At 43.2% G+C, this 21188-nt stretch overlaps 1 protein-coding gene across 1 annotated transcript in view; it reads left to right on the top strand.

Annotated features, from left to right (window-relative positions):
• Positions 1-21188, top strand: part of slc2a15a (solute carrier family 2 member 15a) — a 40674-nt gene that overhangs the window by 4439 nt on the left and 15047 nt on the right. The window contains exons 4-10 of the mRNA XM_089012434.1: positions 1937-2061; positions 2646-2791; positions 4006-4138; positions 6842-7029; positions 7185-7295; positions 7370-7471; positions 9949-10024. Coding sequence (XP_088868560.1) covers positions 1937-2061; positions 2646-2791; positions 4006-4138; positions 6842-7029; positions 7185-7295; positions 7370-7471; positions 9949-10024 — 881 coding nt within the window. The remainder of the gene's footprint in view (positions 1-1936; positions 2062-2645; positions 2792-4005; positions 4139-6841; positions 7030-7184; positions 7296-7369; positions 7472-9948; positions 10025-21188) is intronic.

Below are 21188 nucleotides of genomic sequence, written 5' to 3'. Positions count from 1 at the left end.
GAACTGGGGTATTACATGTGGAAATCTGGAGTGACAGAGAAGTATGTCAGAGCGGTGCAGGACATGTACGATGAGTCCCTCCTTATTTGCTATGGTGATAGACAGGCTGACAGACGATGTGAGACAGGAATGTCCTTACAGGGTGATGTTTCTAGATGACATGTTATCTGTAGCGAGAGGAAGGAACAGGTGGATGAGAAACCAGAGAGGTGGAGGTCTGTGTCTGTGTAAGCTCTCAGTCGCACAGGAGTTGTCCATCGATGAGAAGGTTTCTTCAGTCGTCATCTGTACAAATTTGAAGGTTTCGGACGTTTCGCCTCCTATCCAAGAGGCTTCGTCAGCGAACTAAAGTCTGACTGGTCATATCGGCCCTATTTATATATCCCTAATGTCCAGACATGGCGGTCCTCTGCTCCTCCCAACCTGAGAGTAGGGACCTATCATAGCTGTGTCCGGCGCCGCCATGTCTGGACATTAGGGATATATAAATAGGGCCGATACGACCAGTCAGACTTTAGTTCGCTGACGAAGCCTCTTGGATAGGAGGCGAAACGTCCGAAACCTTCAAATTTGTACAGATGACGGCTGAAGAAACCTTCTCATCCAGAGAGGTGGAGGTTTGCCTGGAAAGAACACAAATGAAGGTCAGTCGCAGCAAGAGGGAATATATGTGTGTGAACGAGAGGGTACTACAGGTAGAAGAGATAAAGAAGGTAAAAGATGTTAAATACTTGGGTTCAACTGTCCAGAGCAATGGAGAGTGTGGAAAACAGGCGAAAAAGCATCTACAGGCAGGCTGAAACGGCTGGAGAAAAATGTCAGGTGTTATGTGTGAATTTATTAGTCTTTATTAGTTTTGTGTGTGATAGACGAGTTTCAGATGGGATGAAAGCAAATACAGTAAAGTCTCGTTATATCGATATTCAAGGGAGTCCGAAAAAATATCGATATAACCGGGACTATCGATATATCCGACCCTGTTTGCATGTAATTTTCTCCGTGCGTGCATAGAAATAGTATCGATATAACCGGGACTATCGATATATCCGATATCGATATAACGAGACTTTACTGTATGTGTAAAACTGTGGTGAGACCAGCCATGATGTTTGGATGGGAGTCAGTGCCACCTGGTCACTATTTGGGAGTGACCAGATTGGATAGGATCAGGAATGAATATATCAGAGGGACAAGTCATATTCGAGGCTTTGGAGAGAAAGTCAGAGAGGCCAAACAGGGTTGATTTGGACATGCCCAGAGGAGAGACAGTGAATATATAGATGGGGAAGAAGACCAAAGAGGAGGTTTATCGATGTTGTGAAAGATGACATGAAAGTAGCTGCTGTAAGAGAAGAGGATGCACAAAACAGGGTTAGATGGAGGACACTGATTCACTGTGGCGACCCCTAAAGGGAAAAACTGAAAGGAAAAGAAGAAAAAATCATGATACTGGATTTGGAGTGTTGTTTCGGAAGCGAGTGTAACAGTACATTCGCTAAACTTCCCTTCCCAACATGCATGATGCACACAGGTTGACCACAATAGTCTTAAACTATTTTGATGCATTTTTAGTTGCATGCGTCAGTCACAAGTAGAAGCATAACATTATTATTTTTATGAGTATTTGTCAGTTAGTTATTGCAAAATCAGTCACATGAGAAGGGTTACAAATACATTAATGCATTACGTTTTGATATGACCGTATACTAAATTTGGATGCAAGACAACAAATCAAAATCAATATACATATCATCAATATACAATACATGTACCAAAAAGACAAACTCTAAGCGACAGTCAATATCAATATCCTAAAACATTTTCCAAATTCCGGTGGGGACAACGGTATTGTTGGTTCTGAATTTTGCATGCTTTGAATTACAGTACACTTTCCACATACTGCTTATTGAAATGCATATTTGTAATGCAATTTCAGGAAAGGCACAGTGGTAAAAACAACAGTTCTGGTGTTTATTGCTGGTTCACTAATGGGCTTTAGCAGGATCTGTGGTTCACCTGAAATGATCATACTCGGACGTTTCATCACAGGGATTCACTCAGGTAACCCTTTCTTCAGAAAACACACAACACAAAAGCGCTATATGATTACGAGTCATACCGTATACCACCATCAAGGTTTGGACAATCCTGTGGAACAGCATCCCACTGTCACTAATCTCCAGCACGAGACAATTTGAGGCGCTGAAGGTCATCTGCGCAATTGCACACTTGTTCTAATACAGCGACTGATCACTTTAACATGGTTCAATGTTTTTCTCAACCAACTGTACAGCTCGTCTGTGTAAGCTCTCAGTCGTACAGGAGTGGTCCATCGATGAGAAGGTTTCTTCAGCCGTCATCTGTACAAAAGTGAAGGTTTCGGACGTTTCGCCTCCTATCCAAGAGGCTTCGTCAGCCGCTGAGGCTTCGTCCGAAACCTTCAAAATTGTACAGATGACGGCTGAAGAAACCTTCTCATCGATAGTGCCTCTTTGCAATTTTTTGACAATGATACGAGTGCAGCGCGTTATACCGGAAACAGATTCCTTGTGTGTTCTACATACTGGGCAATAAAGATAATTCTGATTCTGATTACAATTCCAATCTGGTTTAAATTGTGTCATGTGTCTTTCATATTACGACAGGAATCTCACTCAGTGTCGTTCCAATGTACCTCGGTGAGATTGCACCAAAGAATCTCAGGGGCTTTTTGGGTCTGGTGCCAAGTATCTTTATTGGCATTGGAGTCTTTGCTGCTCAAATCCTTGGACTACAAGAATTATTAGGAAAGGTACGTTTTAAATCCATAACTTCTAGTCAGGTTCAGTGTCATCACTCTTCCTTTAAACAAGAATTAGCTGCATGATACGGTTGTCTACAGAGAAAAGGCCTGGCCTCATAGACATTGCTGTTTGTATGGGAAATGTGCAAACCTTTGTGGATGCGCCCTTGTGTCTGTCTATGCACGTCTCTGGAAACAGGCATGGTGATGATGTATTTCAGCATGTGTACAGCTGGCAAACATGCACAGTCCATTGCAAGGTATATGTGTCAGAGATATTCGATCAGACACTGTGGATAAAGGCTCAAACGGGAAGATTGTCTTTTACTGCCGGCAGGGGACACAGCCATCAAGACAGACACCCAAATTCAGCAGCCCTCTGCCAAGCTATTTATAGAGAGTGAATGCAAATTGAAAGTAAATGCAAAAACATAGTTTTTCTTGATTTGAATACCATGCGCCTGGACGTCCCAATCACCAACAGCTATAAACAATAGAGCATAGACATTTTAATTGGTTGTCGTTCCCTGAACCGATTTTGTAACCCGGCTAATGAGTTCGTCCTGTGAGGGAGTTTGAAGTCCTAAATTATTCCTTTGAAGGAGTTTCTCAAGTCCTAAATTCTGTTCAAGGCCAGATCTCCTAGATGAAGATGCCAGGTTAACAAGCTGTGTCTTTTATCTCAGATTTAACCCAGGTTTCTCTGTGCTTTAATTGTGTATTTTAGTATAACAGCATGAAACTTTTAAATATGATAACTTCTATTCTGTCTAATCTCCATAAAGTGGTCATGAAACCAATCTAAAAACAGAGCTTCTATGCAGTCCGGTCATTTGTTTTTATCCCTGTCTTAAACCTGAATTGAAATAGGTGCTCACAAAACAGAATTGTAACTTTACTGAGTGGGCAAACACAATGATGACACAATTTGTTACAGCTGCACACACGATGTCTGTGGGGTGATAATAAATTACATCTAATCTTGTAAAAATAAAACAAATTTATCACATTATTTTATAAAATACCTCTGCATATTGGTAAGTGTAGCTTTTATATATTATATATGATATTGTCAGCGAGCGTTCTCACTTGCCTAGCAGCATTTGTAAAAACAGTATTTGTTGTACTTATTCATTTTGTCATTAATTTGACTTGTTTCCTTGTGCTGTATTGTAATTGTTGAATATGATTTGAATATGTGTACTACTTATATTATAATACAGGAAGAACACTGGCCTCTGTTTCTCTCTGTGGTGGTGGTGCCTACATTTGTACAGTTGCTGCTGTTACCATGGTTCCCAGAGAGCCCCAGATACTTGCTGATTGAGAAGCACAATGTCCATGCCACCATCACAGGTCAGGGGGACATATTTTTACCTCACCAAAAAAAGAACATTCTGATGCATGATTATAAAGCCCCAGGGGCATAACTTTAGGGGCAGGATCAACCCAAATGTGCAAGTGTGTGACGTTGTTCTCATTCACAAATACTACTTAGTTTGTCTAGTAGGACAATGGAGCAAGTATCAAATATTGAGTCAAAAGTGAAATTAGATGGGTGCCAATACATTTTGCCATTCCATCATTTATCATTCACTCGTGGCCCGCCCACCTACACCCTTGTACAAATTAATTGCAGCACCATGTGATCTTGACTGTTTTCTGGTTTAAATCATTCTAAAGCTTGTGAAATGTTATGAACAATGTTTGCCATGATAGGGGTGGAGTCTGTCTGATGTACTTCACCTACTACATTCCCGAATTACTTGTTTGCCAGGCCTCTGATTGGATAATTAATGGATTACCAAGACCTAATCCCCTTTCCGTCGAGTATAAAAAGATGGGGTTTTTGACTTATAAACCAGTTCTTCTTCAACGAGATGGATACAACACTGCGGATGTCTTTGCACAGAAGAACATTATTGTGATCGATTGGCCTGGCAATTCGCCAGACTTGAACCCGATTGAGAATTTATTGTCAATATCAAGATTCGTCTGCGTGAGAAAGATTGCACAACCAAGATGCCCTAATTGGTGCAATAATTAAGACCTGGTACAGGGACCCTTCCATCTAAAGGAGTCCAAGATGGCGCCCGAGTAGGCAGCCGTCAGCAAGTGCTCTGATGAGCCTTGCTTTTTTTTTTTGTTGTTTTTGTCTTGTTTTTGTGTTTTCTTTTGTCACTTTGTGTTGTTGTGCGTCGTGTGGAACGGATACGGATTGTTTTTCAGCATTTTTGACCTCGACATTCATCAAGGAGGAGACTGTTCTGAGCGGTTGCGCCTTTTCGGCAGCATGGATATGCCAGTACTGTTTTTGAATGGGAGGAATGTCGGTGCCATTCGACTGTCATCGCTGGACACCAAAGGGGCCATTGTGCTTTTTTGCGCCTGTAATTGGCAGCATCTTCACAGCCCCGCTTTATTCAGTGGAAGGTCGGTGCTGTTGGACAGTCTGCGGCTGGATGGATGCATGGCTTGAGGAGCCCGCGATAAGAAGGAAGGAGCGCCAGCGCAGAGCGCCGATGCGTATATGGAACTGTCGCGGGATGGAATTGAAGCTGATTTATGGGGGACAGGAGATGTGAGACAATCTCTTTTCATCAATGGATGCTACAGCTGTGTGTTTGCTTTCAACATTTAGCTTGTAGTCGACGTGCACATTCCACCATGATGTCCCTGATCCACTGGTGAAGAGACGCTTTGATCCTCTCCTCTTTCATCTGGAACTGCTTTATGTAACAAAGAGGGTACAGAAAGTGCTTAAGAATGAATGTCTCTCTGTGTCTTTGTGGTGTGCTTAAGAATGAATGTCTCTCTGTGTCTTTGTGTTGTCATGTTATTTGTTATTTAGTTGTTGTTTTTTTTGTTCTTTTGACTTCAAGACGGCGCCGCAAGAGTGGCTGCCTTTCCAGCAGCTCCTGTGTTTTGCTTTTCTACTTTCATTTCTTTCATAACTTTGCTGCTGTGAAATGTAAATTTCTCCATTGCGAGACTAATAAAGGCAAATCCAATCCAATCCAATCCAATCCAATCCAATCCAATCATCTACAACTGTCAAAATCTGGTCGATTCCATGCTAAAATGCATCGCTAAGGTGATAAAGAACAAGGGAGGACACACTTCTGACTAAAATTTACATTTGAATCATTTGAGTTGTCAAAAGATTTAAACAATCAATTTTATGCCAAAATAACAGGGTGGTGCAATTAATTTGCACAAGGGTGTATCTGTCATTGTCAGTCCATCAGCGTTTGTTCAACCATGCGTCATTCATCACTAAATTGCAGTTTTAAGTTAGTAAAAAAGGGACCAATGGTGGTGGGCACATAAAGAAATTTCACCGGTCTGTCGTTCGTTAGCAGTTGACCTGCCAGTCCGTCATCATAAGGTCGTCATCCCATCATTGTTATTGTAATCACCCAATGTCTTTGGGGTTTGTGCATTCTACTTTCTCAAGGTATTTGAACAACTTTGCATGTATTAATAAATTCTAAAAATATCTGCACATCAATATGGGAAAATCCTGAATTGAAAATCATGCACCACGTGCATAAAAATATTCTGAAACATCATTTAATGTTTATTTTAAAACATGTTAATGTCATTGGAAATATTTTAGCTTGCCCATACGCCATGTAAATACTCTGTGTCATTATGGGGAAAAAAATGTTGTTTTTAGCATTTGGCTTGCATTTTATCCATAGGGTTCAATGTAAAAAAGGGGCAGACTGGAAGAATGAGAACCGAGATTTAGCAGCTAACACAACCACAAGCCGCGTAATTGATTAGTGGCGTGTCCTGTTGCAGGACACACACACACACACACACACACACACACACACACACACACACACACACGACAAACAGAGAAACACACACAGGAAAAAGACAAGGTGATGTCTCTTGGAGGCTGTTATTGCCTTTAGTATGATCAGGGCATGTGACGTGTATGTCGCCATGTATGAAATGGTAAGCTTAAATTTTACTTTGTGATTGAACTTCCAGAAGAATGTGTGCTTTTTATGGTTTTGTTTATGACGTACAGTTTGCTTTCCCTAGCTCTGAAGTGGTACAGAGCCAATTGTAACATCCAGGCTGAGATTGAGGAGATGCAAGAAGAGCAGCGTTCCTTGTCATCACTGGAGACACTGTCAGTTTGGAATCTGCTCCTTGATGACACAGTTCGCTGGCAAGTCCTCAGTGTGGTGGTCATCAACATTGGGATGCAGCTGTCTGGAATTGATGCTGTAAGGGCTGCGTGTTTGTGTGTGTGTGTGCGTGCATGTGTGTGTGTGTGCATGTGTGTATGTGTGTGTGTGTGTGTGTGTGTGTGTGTGTGTGTGTGTGTGTGTGTGTGTGTGTATATATATAGATAAATTAATATGAAACATTTTCTTTATAGATCTGGTTCTACACAAATGACATATTTGAAAACGCAGGGATACCAACACCAGAGATCCCGTACACTACAGCAGGCACAGGAGTGATAGAGATAATTGCTGGACTCATTGGGGTATGTTTAAGTGTGCAATCAAAATATTTAATTAATTGAAGAAGTATCTTTTCCACAAACATGTTCTCTTGCAGTGTTTTACCATAGAGAAGCTGGGGAGGAGACCTCTTATGGTGGGAGGGTTCACCATAATGGGCATCTGCAGTGCTGGCATAACATTCACCCTAATTTTACAGGTGAGCATATTTACATTCTTGGAGAAATAGGTCACACTGGCACTGATTTATGTTAGTTGATCCAGACTATGTCTATAGATTACTATCCCGAAAATGTATGTTTTGGGCAGTCCATTGGTTGACTCTCACGTTGGCCGTACAGTGGAGGCTTTAGCATTCCTGTGCAATGGCAGGTTGGTGGAAAATTCGGTATTGTCCCTCTGTGCGAGTGTGAGCAAGGGTGGTTGTTCATTTCAGTGTGGCCTGAAATTAGCTGGTAATCCGTTCAGGATGTACCAGCCTACTGCCCCAAGAAAGCTAGCATGGCTTCCAGTGCCCCTTGTGACAGACAATAAGCGCATTCGAACATAGGTGGACAAATCAGAATATTTAAGAAATAATTATAAGAAAAAGAAAGCCTTTATTTGTCTCACAATGGAGAAATTCCTAATTTACACCACCAATGTTTCGAAAGTAAGAAAGTGTAAAACAAAAAGTCTCGGAGCTCTGTAAAGGCAGCTACTCTCGTGGTGCCATCTTGTAGTCATATTAACAACATACATTTGGTTTAATCCCAATCTCAACCACTTTTATGCATACTCCTTGTTATTTGAAGTAGCTATTGTTAAAAGAGGAAAGGATCAAAGTGTCGTTTCATCAGTGGATCAAGGACACCATGCTGAAAATGTGCACACGTCTTCTATAAACTACGTTTTGAAAGCAAATGAGAAGCTGTATTGTTGATTGACGAAAAAGGAGAAAGTCTGACATCTCCTGCCCCATGTAAATTCACTGACACCAAACCGCGACTCCCAGTTCCACATCGGCACGCTGTCCTGACGCTCCTTTCTTCTCATGTTCGGCTCCCCAACCCATTCAGCCACAGACTGCGAATTGCCAAACGAACGTTCATTTGGCAATTTGCTTACTCGGCACGGCAGCCAATCAGAAGCCTGTTTCGTGCTTCGGACTATACAGTGACTGTAAAGTGTACTTGAGAGTTTTGAAAGACGCTTAGAAAGAGGAGTCCATGTGGCTTACAGTGATTTGCTTGTAGCTTTTGCTTTATTCAATAAAACAAACGTTTGATTTTGAAAAAAAAATCGTTTCGTTGTACGCCCGACGTAAAAGTTGTACGCCCGACGTAAAAGTTGTACGCCCGACGTAAAAGTTGCACGCCTCGGGCCTCCGGGCAGACGTTATTTCAAACACTGGCAATACTAATTCATACCAGTACAGTGAGACCTCAACTTACGAACACCTTATCTTACGAACTTTCCATCTTACGAACGTCAAATTTATGAAAATTAAACCTGATAATAAGCACTATTTTCATAATGCACACCCACCACGGCTGGTCCATCAAGCACACGACCTTTGGATCTGGCGAAGTGATCTTCGGCGGAAGCACACGACCGAACAGCGCTCCAGCCGGCGCAACTTTCTACACCCCCTCTTATTGAATGCACACGTCGATCACCTACTTGGAGCTTTTTGCTGATAATTTTACTATGATGGGACCGAAAAAAAAACCCACCACAGGCTCGTGTTCAACCCAAAAAGACACAAAATAAAATCACCGTCCCTAAGAAGGAGATAATTGAAAAAAACGAACGAGGTGTGCGTTTGTGTGATTTAGTGGCCGAGCACGGCTATGCTAAGTCAACCATTAATACCATTTTCCGGAACAGAAAAGCCATCAAAGGTGCGTCTGTTGCAAAAGGTGTTTCCGTGCTCTCAAAGCGACGGTCTCGGGCAATCGAAGAAGTTTAAAAACTTCTGCTAATTTGGATTAGGGAAAAGCAGCTATCGCCGACAGCGTGAGTAAAGCTATTTTTTGCGAGAAAGCACGGCTAATTCATGCATTCAGGCTTATTTAGTTGTGTTGTGCGACGAGACAGCAAGCAGGTGGAAAGATGATAAAAGTTGCAGCCAGATGCAGGAAGGGTATTGTGAGTTTTCTTTATTTGAAGTTGTGGTTGATATCAGTTTTCGGCAGACCACAGGTAACTGCTCTCCAGGCTGTCCTTTCTCCCTCTTCTTCCTCCTCGAAGTGACTGGCTCAGTCTGGTTTTAAAGGTGCTTCACCTGAGCTTCTGGCCAGTCAGGTCCCAGCGGCAATTAGCCATTCCCAGGTGGTTGCAATCACCTTCTCAGAGTCAATTAGTGGTCGCCCAACTCCAGAAAACACAAAATTATTTAACATTTCTTTTGGCATCATGACAAGTTGAAAAGTATATTTTATGGAAACCCGGTAACGGATTATTCCCATTTTAATGGTTTCCTATGGGATTTTTTTTTTTTTTTGAGACACTTTTCGCCTTACACACTCTGTCTGGGAACCAATTAAGTTCGTAAATTGAGGTCTCACTGTACATTGTAAATTGGGTACTTTCATATTTTATTATCGAAGGCAATGTGCCAAAGAGAAGGACCAGAAAATGTTGGATGTAATGAAGTGTTTTTTTTTTCTATTTTGTTACATTTTCTTCTTTCAGACTCATTTAACTCTAATGCGTTATGTGAGTGTATGCTGTGTCGTTGGCATCATCGCTGGATTCTGTATCGGCCCAGGCAAGTTGCTCTTCACTACATGTTGACAGGAACATAAATTAATAATTCTAATTGTTCACTTTGGGTCATGTTTTCCCATGTGCAAACGAAGGGAAAAGCTCTTCTTTTGATGATGCACATTCTCTCATCAACTTGATCTGTATTTTTGATCACCCTCTACAACAGGGGTCGGGAACCTTTTTGACTAAGAGAGCCATAAAAGTAAAATATTTAGAAATGTTTTTCAGCGAGAGCCACACGCACGCGCGCGCGCACATACACACGCTCGCGTGCGCGCGCACACACACACGCGCGCACGCGCGGCCACTTTTCAACAAAATATCAGAATGTATTATTTAAAATAACTTTGTGATAGTACTCACCGTTATCATGGATGGTTTTCCGTTCCTCGTGTTTGGTAAAAATCCAGGAAAACGATCGGAATGAAATTCAATTTGCCGGTCCAGAGGCGAAGTTACTGCTCGCTAGCCTGCACACGGCTCATAAGCTTCTACACTTGCTATCTGCAATCTATTACGTTAACATGGGGATTGTTAAAATGTCACTGACATTCGACTGTTTTATCGATGGTATTGTTTCATTGCAAATTAGAATCAGAACATTTTCTCTCCTCTAATGCTCCGGTGCTTTCACGCTGAAGTGCACTAGTTGGGCGTGAAGTGCACTAGTTGGGCGTTTACCTGTTTCAACATGACGGCCACTATCATCCAATCAACATGGCGCTTTCGGCCATTCTAGGTCAGTGTCATCCAATCAAAATGGCGCTTTCCGCCAACTGCAGCCCCAACGGGAAATGAACGACGAAAAAAACGACAATATGTACAGTTAAGTCTCGTTATATCGATATTCAAGGGAGCCCGAAAAAATATCGATATAACCGGGACTATCGATATACAGTAAAGTCTCGTTATATCGATATCGGATATATCGATAGTCCCGGTTATATCGATACTATTTCTATGCACGCACGGAGAAAATTACATGCAAACAGGGTCGGATATATCGATAGTCCCGGTTATATCGATATTTTTTCGGACTCCCTTGAATATCGATATAACGAGACTTTACTGTATCCGATATCGATATAACGAGATTTTACTGTATTATAATATGTAATATTTATCGGCGAGCCATATGCAATCATCAAAAGAGCCATATATGGCTCGCGAGCCATAGGTTCCCGACCCCTGCTCTACAACATGCTTTTCTTCAGAAACGCATGACAATTAATCAGATTAACCATCCTGTGGTCTTTGGGTCAAAATGACTCAATACTGTGATAAAAATTCCCCAAAAACACTAAATGATATTTTTTTTACTTGAAATTTTATAACTTCTCTGTGTGCTGATGCCGTGGTAATACATTTTTACATTGAAGAGGCTCTAGTGCTGATTTTATTGCTGATATCCAGCAAAACAACTGATTCAGAAGAGGAAGTGGACAATGTATCAGAAGAAAATGAGGAGGAATATAACTCAGAGTATGATCAATAATTTTCAGGACCCTCATTGTACCTCCATTCAACCTGTTTATCACACCAGCAATAGAAAAGTAATCCTGAGTTGACAAATCCGAAGGTTTTTCTCAACTATGGAAACAACTTGAAAAAGAGGGATGAGACCAACCTACAGGCCTACTTAGGGCTGCGAATCTTAGCAGGTGATCTGGAGGTAGATCACCTGACCTGATATATCATAAGAAGACCAAAACTGGAGAAGACACTTATCTAACTCCACTCATTAAAAGAATAAACATGTCCCTCGCACAGAAGCCTGAGCAGCAGTGGTGAAAGCTATTCAGAGTGTAGGAGATCCTGGGAAAACCGAGGATCCAGCTACTGTCGTGTTGTCAAATAAGGCACATGTGAGTCCAGCTGTTGCGTTAATGTAGGTAACTTTTATTTTGGATTGGATTTGCCTTTATTAGTTTCGCATTGGAGAAATTTACATTTCACAGCAGCAAAGTTTGCCTCCAATGCAATGCCTTTTCCCCAGTCACTCCCTCTTCTGGTCCTTGCTGATGTCAACGCCCAGCGCCACTGATCTTGTCAATCACACCACATCTCCCCTTTCTAGAATCATTGGATAGACTATCAATGATTCAACAGACCTTGAGGATTATTCTGCCTCGTGGTTGAAAGGTCTCTAAGACTGTGCCAAGGGATCGCATAGGAAAAACAAACATTGCAAACAAACATATTTGAGACAATCCATTTGAGAACAATAACGTGATGGTCCATCTTAACTGATCCTCCTCTATGCTCTGTAATGGGCTGAACATTGTACGGAAAAAAAGAACAGTATGTACAAGTACATCTCAATATTCGTTATATACCCACCCCCATTTTTTTAAATAAACAACCCCGCAAGCAGAGCCTGAAAGTAGGAGGAAAAATGGGGAGAAAAAAATCATAAGTCCAAGTTTCACCACGACTCTCCCAAACCTGGTCTTGGTAGTAGGAGTGGGTGGTGGGTCTGGAAGATTGTGCTGTAGTGGTTCCGCTGATGGACTTTCTGGATAGCCTCCCGAAGACTGCAACGCTGCATCACAGCCACTCTGCTCAGACGAGGACCTCATTGGGATGAGATGACGCCGGTTTCGTCTGATGGTCCCGTGAGGTCCCTCTACCAGATATGATCGTGGGGAAGCATGTCTTTCGATGATGGCTCCTTCCGCTCCTTGGTCCTTAATCCACACACACTGTCCTGGGTTGAGTCTAACGAGGTTCTGTGCACGATGTCGCGTGTTGTAGCGTTGTGCATCTTTTGTCCTCTTTTCATCTTCCTCCTGGATGATGGCTTCTCGGTCGGGGATGGCTTGGTTAAGCAGGACAGGAAGAACGGGCACCGTCGTGCGTCCCAATGAGAAGCTGAGCTGGGCTGTACCTGTTTTCAAGAGGGGTAGCACTTTACGCGAGCAAGGCCAGATAGGGATCGTCTGCTTTTTTCAAGAGGCTTTTGATCGTCTGAACTGCATGTTCTGCCTCGGCATTGCCTTGTGGGTATTGTGGGCTACTTGTAATTTGGCGGAACCCATAGGACTCTGCAAACGCTGTGAAGACTGTTCCGGAAAACTGAGGCCCTCCATCCGAAACCAGAAGGTTTGGGATCCGATGGCGTGCATAGATTGATTTGAGGTGGTGGATTACCTCGTTCGATTTTGTGGAGGCCAACAGAGCTATTTCCACATACCTTAACATGTAGTCTACAACCAGCAAGTAGGTCTTGTTTCCGAGCATGAACAAATCTGCTCCTAGCTTTTCCCATGGTCGGCCTGGGTACGGTTGTGGAATCATTGGCTCTCTGTGGTTCCGTCTTTATTTGCAGTATATTCGGCAGTTGAGAACCAACTCGTTCATCTGTTGGATTGGATTGGATTTGCCTTTATTAGTCTCGCAGTGGAGAAATTTACATTTCACAGCAGCAAAGTTATGAAAGAAATGAAAGTAGAAAAGCAAAACACAGGAGCTGCTGGAAAGGCAGCCACTCTCGCGGCGCCGTCTTGAAGTCAAAAGAACAAAAAATAAATAAATAACAAATAACATGACAACACAAAGACACAGAGAGACATTCATTCTTAAGCACTTTCTGTACCCTTTGTCACATAAAGCAGTTGCAGATGAAAGAGTAGAGATCAAAGCGTCAATTCCATCCCGCGACAGTTCCATATACGCATCGGCGCTCTGCGCTGACGCTCCTTCCTTCTTATCGCGGGCTCCTCAAGCCATGTATCCATCCAGCCGCAGACTGTCCAACAGCACCGACCTTCCGCTGAACAAAGCGGGCCTGTGAAGATGCTGCCCATTACAGGCGCAAAAAAAGCACAATGGCCCCAGAGCTGTCCAGCGATAAAAGTCGAATGGCACCGACATTCCTCCCATTCAAAAACAGTACTGCAGGGGTGGCCAACCAGTCAGAGACTAAGAGCCACATTTTTTACTATGTTACTGCAAAGAGCCACATCAAGATGGTGGTGCGTGAACACGCAGCAGCTCCCCTCTCTCTCCCGTCAAATTGGCGTTTTTGTGTTTATTATGTTTGTTAAAGTCATTAAAAGTGCCTTGCACGCTGGGTCCGATTGGGTCGCCCCATCCGCCACACACACAGACCTCTGCTCAGACAGATTTATTATAAGTATCACCTTTTAAATACAAAATCAGCAAATATATTGGAAATTGACTCCGAGAGTACTAAAACCACAGGCAACAAAGAACACTGTCTTTCCACACACAAACTCAGTAAAACCAAGTCCACAAACAAAAATGTAATAATTGACAATAGTTTGCATGTTGCTTAGTGGGATTTCTGGCATTCTTTGTCTTGAACAATCCTCATTAAATCTGGCTTGCATTCTGTTGTTGCCACTCGATGCAATTCTTTTACATGAGTGTCGGTCAGAACCGCTCGATGCTTTGATTTCACATGTTTCAGGGTAGAAAACACAGACTCGCAGACGTATGTTGACCCAAACATTGACAGTATCTTAAGCGCAGCCGGTTTGACATTGGGGTATTTGTCCATTGGCACGCGTTTCTTGAACTCAATGGTCCCTTCCCTTAAAGCAGGTTTCAATTGATCTTCCTCACAAAGGTCGATCATCTCTAACTCAGCCGCAGCTTCATCTGTGTCTAGCGGCACTTTCTAACAGTCCGTCTCCGCATTAAACGGCCTCTAAGACTGTGCCAAGGGATCGCATAGGAAAAACAAACATTGCAAACAAACATATTTGAGACAATCCATTTGAGAACAATAACGTGATGGTCCATCTTAACTGATCCTCCTCTATGCTCTGTAATGGGCTGAACATTGTACGGAAAAAAAGAACAGTATGTACAAGTACATCTCAATATTCGTTATATACCCACCCCCATTTTTTTAAATAAACAACCCCGCAAGCAGAGCCTGAAAGTAGGAGGAAAAATGGGGAGAAAAAAATCATAAGTCCAAGTTTCACCACGACTCTCCCAAACCTGGTCTTGGTAGTAGGAGTGGGTGGTGGGTCTGGAAGATTGTGCTGTAGTGGTTCCGCTGATGGACTTTCTGGATAGCCTCCCGAAGACTGCAACGCTGCATCACAGCCACTCTGCTCAGACGAGGACCTCATTGGGATGAGATGACGCCGGTTTCGTCTGATGGTCCCGTGAGGTCCCTCTACCAGATATGATCGTGGGGAAGCATGTCTTTCGATGATGGCTCCTTCCGCTCCTTGGTCCTTAATCCACACACACTGTCCTGGGTTGAGTCTAACGAGGTTCTGTGCACGATGTCGCGTGTTGTAGCGTTGTGCATCTTTTGTCCTCTTTTCATCTTCCTCCTGGATGATGGCTTCTCGGTCGGGGATGGCTTGGTTAAGCAGGACAGGAAGAACGGGCACCGTCGTGCGTCCCAATGAGAAGCTGAGCTGGGCTGTACCTGTTTTCAAGAGGGGTAGCACTTTACGCGAGCAAGGCCAGATAGGGATCGTCTGCTTTTTTCAAGAGGCTTTTGATCGTCTGAACTGCATGTTCTGCCTCGGCATTGCCTTGTGGGTATTGTGGGCTACTTGTAATTTGGCGGAACCCATAGGACTCGCAAACGCTGTGAAGACTGTTCCGGAAAACTGAGGCCCTCCATCCGAAACCAGAAGGTTTGGGATCCGATGGCGTGCATAGATTGATTTGAGGTGGTGGATTACCTCGTTCGATTTTGTGGAGGCCAACAGAGCTATTTCCACATACCTTAACATGTAGTCTACAACCAGCAAGTAGGTCTTGTTTCCGAGCATGAACAAATCTGCTCCTAGCTTTTCCCATGGTCGGCCTGGGTACGGTTGTGGAATCATTGGCTCTCTGCGGTTCCGTCTTTATTTGCAGTATATTCGGCAGTTGAGAACCAACTCGTTCATCTGTTGGATTGGATTGGATTTGCCTTTATTAGTCTCGCAGTGGAGAAATTTACATTTCACAGCAGCAAAGTTATGAAAGAAATGAAAGTAGAAAAGCAAAACACAGGAGCTGCTGGAAAGGCAGCCACTCTCGCGGCGCCGTCTTGAAGTCAAAAGAACAAAAAATAAATAAATAACAAATAACATGACAACACAAAGACACAGAGAGACATTCATTCTTAAGCACTTTCTGTACCCTTTGTCACATAAAGCAGTTGCAGATGAAAGAGTAGAGATCAAAGCGTCAATTCCATCCCGCGAGAGTTCCATATACGCATCGGCGCTCTGCGCTGACGCTCCTTCCTTCTTATCGCGGGCTCCTCAAGCCATGTATCCATCCAGCCGCAGACTGTCCAACAGCACCGACCTTCCGCTGAACAAAGCGGGCCTGTGAAGATGCTGCCCATTACAGGCGCAAAAAAAGCACAATGGCCCCAGAGCTGTCCAGCGATAAAAGTCGAATGGCACCGACATTCCTCCCATTCAAAAACAGTACTGCAGGGGTGGCCAACCAGTCAGAGACTAAGAGCCACATTTTTTACTATGTTACTGCAAAGAGCCACATCAAGATGGCGGTGCGTGAACACGCAGCAGCTCCCCTCTCTCTCCCGTCAAATTGGCGTTTTTGTGTTTATTATGTTTGTTAAAGTCATTAAAAGTGCCTTGCACGCTGGGTCCGATTGGGTCGCCCCATCCGCCACACACACAGACCTCTGCTCAGACAGATTTATTATAAGTATCACCTTTTAAATACAAAATCAGCAAATATATTGGAAATTGACTCCGAGAGTACTAAAACCACAGGCAACAAAGAACACTGTCTTTCCACACACAAACTCAGTAAAACCAAGTCCACAAACAAAAATGTAATAATTGACAATAGTTTGCATGTTGCTTAGTGGGACTTCTGGCATTCTTTGTCTTGAACAATCCTCATTAAATCTGGCTTGCATTCTGTTGTTGCCACTCGATGCAATTCTTTTACATGAGTGTCGGTCAGAACCGCTCGATGCTTTGATTTCACATGTTTCAGGATAGAAAACACAGACTCGCAGACGTATGTTGACCCAAACATTGACAGTATCTTAAGCGCAGCCGGTTTGACATTGGGGTATTTGTCCATTGGCACGCGTTTCTTGAACTCAATGGTCCCTTCCCTTAAAGCAGGTTTCAATTGATCTTCCTCACAAAGGTCGATCATCTCTAACTCAGCCGCAGCTTCATCTGTGTCTAGCGGCGCTTTCTAACAGTCCGTCTCCGCATTAAACGGGTCGACAAGGAATGTAATCTGCGGCCTTTTCAGTTGTAGATCACGGAATCGGGTCACAAAGTTTTTGTGCAAGTTTTCAACCAGTGTTGCATATCTGGCTCTTTTCTTATCTAGGGTATCGGTGGTGACTTGCCCGCTGGCTTTTAGCGGAGTGGAAAAATGTGTTAAATCTCCCTTTTGAATATGCGCCCTGAACAGCTTCAGTTTGTTGGCAAACCCAAACACACTTTGCACCAAGTCAGGCAGAATTTTTGACTTACCCTGAAGGGTAAGGTTCAGTTTGTCCAAGTGACACAGCATGTCGAACAAAAAAGCCAGATCCATAATCCACTCGTGGTCCGAGAGCACGGGATAGTCCTTGTCTTTCTCTTCCATGAACAGTTTCACAGCATCCAACAGCTCAAAAAAGCAAGAAAGTACTTTGCCTTTTGACAGCCACCTCACAGTGCAGTGCAGCGGCAGGTCACCTGGAAGCCCTTGGTCCAGCTCAGCGATGAGATTCTTGAATTGTCTGTAGTGAAGCGCATGAGTGCGGATGTAGTTGACGATTTGCATCACAGGCTTCATGACAGTCTATAAATTCAATGATTTAGACACAAGTTGCTCCCTGTGGATGATGCAGTGGAAATTCCAAAACTCAGGAAATGTTTGGTCAGCTTTGCACAGCCCCACAAGCCCGTTCACAGATCCTATCATGGCAGGTGCTCCATCCGTGGCTATTGCAGTCAGTTTTGGTATGGGCAGATTTGCTTTTGCAAATGCAGCCATCATTGTTTCCTACACATATGCCACAGGTTCTGTCTTTTAATGGCACAATATCAAGGAGTTCTTCTTTGAGCACACAATCCTTTGTCACAGACCGTGCAAATATTGCCAACTGAGGCTTGTCTTGTATGTCACAACTTACATCCAATGCGACACTAAAATACTCACATGCTTGAAGGTCAGAGTGCAGCTGTGATTCAATAGCGGTGCAAATGTCTGAAATTCTGCATTCAACAGTGTGGCGGGACAGTTGGACATCTGCTACCATTTGTTTTAGTTTGTCGTTTTCAGGAGACAAGATTTCAACAGCGTCACTGAGGCATTTCTTAATAAACTCCCCTTCGTTGTATGGCGTTTTAGACTGTGCAATGTTCCAAGCCAGTTGGTATGATGCAAGCGTTACGGTCTCTGGTTGCTTTGTAAATTTTCGGGAAAAAATTATCTGCTTTTCAGTCTGAGTTTTTAAAGTGACCAACTTGTGCTTGCGAAGTTCAGTCCCTTTGGGGAATTCTTGGTCGATGTTCGCGTGGAGTGAGATGAAGTGGCGCTGAAGATTTGACACTTTGAAATGCGGCAATGACGCCTGACATATAAGGGAGAATGGCTTGCCCTTACGTTCAACAAAAAAATATAAACTCTCCCACTCTGTTAAAAACGTCCTGTGTTCGTCTTCATATTTTCGTTTTGCTGTGCATTTTTCCCTGCCATTTTGAGAGCGAACTTGACGCAAACTAATTGTTTACGTCGTAAACAATTTGTGTCGAGTCTCTGATTGGTTGGCCACCCGCGGTTTACGACATAAATGATTTTTTTAGCGGTTGCGCCGAAAAGGCGCAACCGCTCAGCACAGTCTCCTCCTTGATGAATGTCGTGGTCAAAAATGCTGAAAAACAATCTGTATCCGTTCCACACGACGCACAACAACACAAAGTGACAAAAGAAAACACAAAAACAAGACAAAAACAAAAAAAGCAAGGCTCATCAGAGCACTTGCTGACGGCTGCCTCCTCGGGCGCCATCTTGGACTCCTATGGCTTAGCCCAGGCCACCATACCGCCCGCCGCCCTCGCTCTCTACACTTTACCACGCCCATCATGCAGTTTAGCGAGAACATCTTTTCTCATGGTTGAAGGTATGACAATTCTATGTCCCTTCAGTAGGATTCCGTCGTGGACTGTGAGGAATGCCTGCTCTGCTCTGTAAAGCCTGAGTGCGGGTTCATTGGGGCCTTGTTCGGGCCAGCCTTCTGCTTAAAAGGACACCCGGCTCGACCATCTGGTGTCGGTTCATTGTTTGTTGCATGCTTTGTCTGCAATGTGTATGCAGTGCATGTGTTTGGTTAACCTTGGCGGACTTTTACACTTGATTTTCTTTTGATACGTTGTATTTTTTCCGTTCAGATGATTTTGATGTTTTACATTTTGTTCCTGCTGACTTTTAGTTTAATACAATTTGTCAAACAACCTCCTGCTCACTCCTGCCTGCTTTTTGGGATCCGCACCCGCCATCACCACCTTGCAAAACGTGACATTTCCTCCACTGATGGCAGGATATACTTTTCTCTGCAGACTGACTCGTTGAGTTTGGTGAGGTCGACACAGATTTGTACAGCACCTGATTTCTTGGGCACTACCACCAGTCTGTTGGCTGCTCGATTCTCTTTATTACTCCGAGTCGTTCCATGCGGGATAGCTCTTTCTTGACTTTGTCCATTAATGGAAATGGAATCCTCCTTGGTGTTTTTCAAGAACACATTTGAGTCCAGCTGTTGCGTTAACGTGGGTAACTTTTGTTTTGCCTCCAATGCAATGCCTTTTCCCCAGTCACTCCCTCTTCTGGTCCTTGGCGCCTCCTGCTGACATCATCACCCAGCGCCACTGATCTTGTCAACAATCACACCACAGCTACCACAGCCAGTTCCTCAGCCTGGGCAAGTAAGAGAAGAGACGCAAGGTCTGCCCTCAAAGGGACTGTAAAAGACAAACTGTGGGCTGCTGGTGTAAGAAGTATACAGTATACACAAAGGCAAAAATCGTTTTCGCCCAGTTTTTTGTTATTCTGAAGCTATACAAATACAAGTCAGGAGCTAGAACATTTATCACATTTTGTCATTTATGTTTAAAAATTCAATTAAGCTGCTTATTTGGGGGGGGGGTTACTGAATATGTGTCATTTTGACCCGAAAGTACACCCGGTTTGTACAGAAAGTGAGGACAACAGAAGGGTTAAATTAGTTGAATTGGCTTTATTCCAATGTAGTGACACACCACATGACAGACGTTTGATCACATAATTACAGGTAAGTGGTCGACACTTTGCTGAGGTTCCTCATGCCGCTTCATTCCGATGGCAGATTAGAGAATACATATATAGGTGTATATTCAAGAACTGTCACATCAACCATCGCTCACCCCCCAGTCATTCCACACACTTAATTCCTCACTTGAGGCAACCTTCACACTTAAACGTGCTCTGTCATTTTTAAAGAAAACACAGCCATACTACAATCAAAGCGACAGAAACAAAACAATGTTATCTTAGTTCACATCAATCATTTTTTTCAATCATTTTCAATCATCATTTTTTTTTGTTCTTTTGACTTCAAGACGGCGCTCCGAGAGTGGCTGCCTTTCCAGCAGCTCATGTATTTTGTTTTTCTACTTTCATTCCGTTCATCACTTTGCTGCTGTGAAATGTAAATTTCTCCACTGTGAGACTAATAAAGGCAAATCCAATCCAATCCAATCCAATCCAATCAAAAAGAATTGCACGGTACTGCTTGTCTTGGCAATTGCGACAGTATCAAGGCAGTAGGCAGTAGCCTTCATAATAACACGAAAATGTATCAGTGCTCAACTGATGCATCACGTTAAAATGAAGACAACAAACTGCCTGCAAATTGCGGCCTGCTCGAAAAGCTGCCTTTCTGTGTGCACGAACAGCTGATTCGCTAACTGCCTGCTCTAGTTATAGAAGTTATAATCAAGAAACCCACAAATGTGCCTGTTAGCCACTGATACAAAGGTGCGCTATTCTCATATAGTGGCAGACAAGTGACTAATTGTGGACGCTGCAATTTTCCCCACTTGGTTTGAAAAATTTCATTTTTTGTGCTAATGTAAAAAATGCAAGCCTCCTTCAATAATAATCCATCCATCCATTTTTCGTACCGCTTATTCCTCATTAGGGTCGCAGTGGGTGCTGGA

This window comes from Hippocampus bargibanti, linkage group LG13 (assembly GCF_051943395.1).
Source record: "Hippocampus bargibanti isolate YZ-2025 linkage group LG13, ASM5194339v1, whole genome shotgun sequence".
Taxonomy (NCBI): domain Eukaryota; kingdom Metazoa; phylum Chordata; class Actinopteri; order Syngnathiformes; family Syngnathidae; genus Hippocampus; species Hippocampus bargibanti.
This window is presented reverse-complemented; position numbering and strand designations above follow the sequence as displayed.